At 30.6% G+C, this 2298-nt stretch overlaps 1 protein-coding gene across 1 annotated transcript; it reads left to right on the top strand.

Moving 5' to 3' along the window:
- Positions 1-1420: 1420 nt before the first annotated feature.
- Positions 1421-2211, top strand: LOC107883460. Its single transcript, XM_029492586.1, has 2 exons — positions 1421-1832; positions 1905-2211. The coding sequence occupies exons 1-2, from the start codon at positions 1467-1469 to the stop codon at positions 2130-2132; spliced, it is 594 nt and encodes a 197-aa protein (XP_029348446.1). The 5' UTR covers positions 1421-1466; the 3' UTR covers positions 2133-2211.
- The last annotated feature ends 87 nt before the right edge of the window (positions 2212-2298 follow it).

Genomic DNA, 2298 nt, shown 5'->3' with positions numbered 1-2298 from the left:
TTTTATAAGCATTTTAAGTTTAAATTTTGATATAATTTGTTAAAATCTCTAAAATCATTGTAATTAAAAAATTATAAAATGTTAAATTTTTATAACTAAGTATTCAAAATGTAAAAAAAAGATTTTCATAAATAATTCATACTGTAACCAAAAAATCCAAAAATTATATAAACAATTACTTTTACAGACATTTTAAATTAAAATTTGGACAAAATTAAATAATATTAAAACCAAAAATAACGATTTTAGTTATTTTGTTGTAGTTTAAAAATATTATTTATGGATATTATATTATATTTTATACACACTATCACATTTTCAAATGTAATTTTTTTTGACAATAATGAATCAACCTACTGTAGTAGATACTATTATATTAATGCCTAATACTACAATTAATTAGGTACTTTGATCACAGTAATAATATCATAGAATATACCTACTTAGTAACATTATAGGCTGATATTATTATACCATTGAGTTCAAATTGAATACATTCCATTACAGTGACCCATTCGAAACCTACTGTACAGCAGAGCAACATCCACTTACCTGCTTTTTTTTAATTACCTATTAAAATTAAAAAAACATCTGAGCTTCTACTGAGTTAATTTACAGATTGATACATTTTATTGAATTCACTAGTTACTATAAATAATTTTGTGCAAACTCGGCAACTATTAATAACTAAATACAAATCCAAAATAAATTTTATAAATCTTAGTGGGCACTTTAATAAAAAATGAACAAATCTCAACATAATATTACAAACTAAATAATTCTTTATGACTAAATACAAATTATTGGGTACTTAGTAGCTTATATTACATAGTACCTATTATAAATTATTATGCTATATAAATTCAACTTAGATGAACGTAATGAAAGATCACGGTCGAGGTCACCTATCAGAGGTATGGAAAACAATGACGAAGGGGCTCAAGCGTCTAGAAGAATCCCGGGGCTCAGAGGACGCATGTTGTACGCCGATCCACTTGGGTATACTTATGTACAAAACAATGAATCAACAAATCGGCGGTAAGTACTAAAAGAATATGATATACCTGGCACCTGCAATAAATAAATAAATTAGAGTTACTAAAAATAAAATAAACTTATATAACTTGTACTTTTGTTGCTAAATAAATAATTAATATTATATTATATTATATAGGCAACTTCGATGTTCACGGTATGAACAAGGTTGTAGGTCAACAGCATCAATGTCTATATATCCGGTAAATGCGCCAATTGTTATATATTGTGGACATAACCATCATTTCGGGCACGACATTGAAATTGGTGCATTCAATGAAGCGCTGAGACAGCGAGCTTTAGTGGAGGGAACATCAGCTAGAACCATTTTTGAAGAAGAAGCTAGACGGTAGACTTATATTTTATAATTTTTCTTCTTCTTATAATTCTTCTGAACTAATTTTTCTCTTTTTAGATTCCCAAATGCAGCTATGGAGGTACGAGCTGAACAAGCTCTTCGAGCAATTCGCTATGTTCGTCGCCGCTCTAGTCCACCTATTCCTGAAAACTTAAGGGCCATGGGAGACATTACACTGTCGCCAACATGGCAAAATCGTCTGATGCATTGCACAGATGATGTCGAAGCTCCATTTTTTAACGGCAACTTGGAATTTATAGAAAATGGACAAATTACTTTTGGGGGACTGATATTTTCAAATTTGCAGTTTTTGCAAAGGTTTGCTCCATATGTCTACCAATCACGAGTTCTAGCTGTAGACGGAACTTTTGGCGTCATACCACGAGCTCCTGGTGATGCCCAACAACTGGTGACAATTCATGTTGTCTTGGATAATATCGTAAGTGATCTGTTGACTGTTAATATTAAATTTTTTATTATAATATAATATTAATTACTATTGTATTTTTAGTCAGTTCCTGTGGTATACGCTCTGTTAAATCGCAGGACGGAGAATATTTATATGAGGCTTTGGCAATTCCTGAGAAATGATTTTCCTCAGGGAATATTAAATTGGGAAAACATAAATATTGTTGCCGACTTTGAAACTGCCTTGCGCAACGCTGTTCAAAGGGTAATTCCGGAATGTCGGCTGGTCGGTTGTTGGTTCCATTTCAGCCAGGTATGCCTACTAATTTAAAGTCTGTTATAATGTATTCAATTTTAATACCAATGTTGTTTTATGTTAACTGTATATAACATATTCAAACACTATAATTTCATCTTACGACAATCAGATTTATTTTAAAATAAATTATTTTTGATAGAGCATAGTACGGGTTCATTCAGATGCACATATGTCGAGA

The sequence above is a fragment of the Acyrthosiphon pisum genome, unplaced genomic scaffold (assembly GCF_005508785.2).
Source record: "Acyrthosiphon pisum isolate AL4f unplaced genomic scaffold, pea_aphid_22Mar2018_4r6ur Scaffold_21836;HRSCAF=25019, whole genome shotgun sequence".
Taxonomy (NCBI): domain Eukaryota; kingdom Metazoa; phylum Arthropoda; class Insecta; order Hemiptera; family Aphididae; genus Acyrthosiphon; species Acyrthosiphon pisum.
This window is presented reverse-complemented; position numbering and strand designations above follow the sequence as displayed.

What these genes read in the sequence shown, in the direction of transcription:
- LOC107883460 (XM_029492586.1), top strand. Translation starts at nt 1,467, where the DNA reads ATGGAGGTACGAGCTGAACAAGCTCTTCGAGCAATTCGCTATGTTCGT. An exon ending in ATGTTGTCTTGGATAATATC is followed by an intron (nt 1,833 to 1,904) that starts GTAAGTGATCTG and finishes TTGTATTTTTAG; the next exon opens with TCAGTTCCTGTGGTATACGC.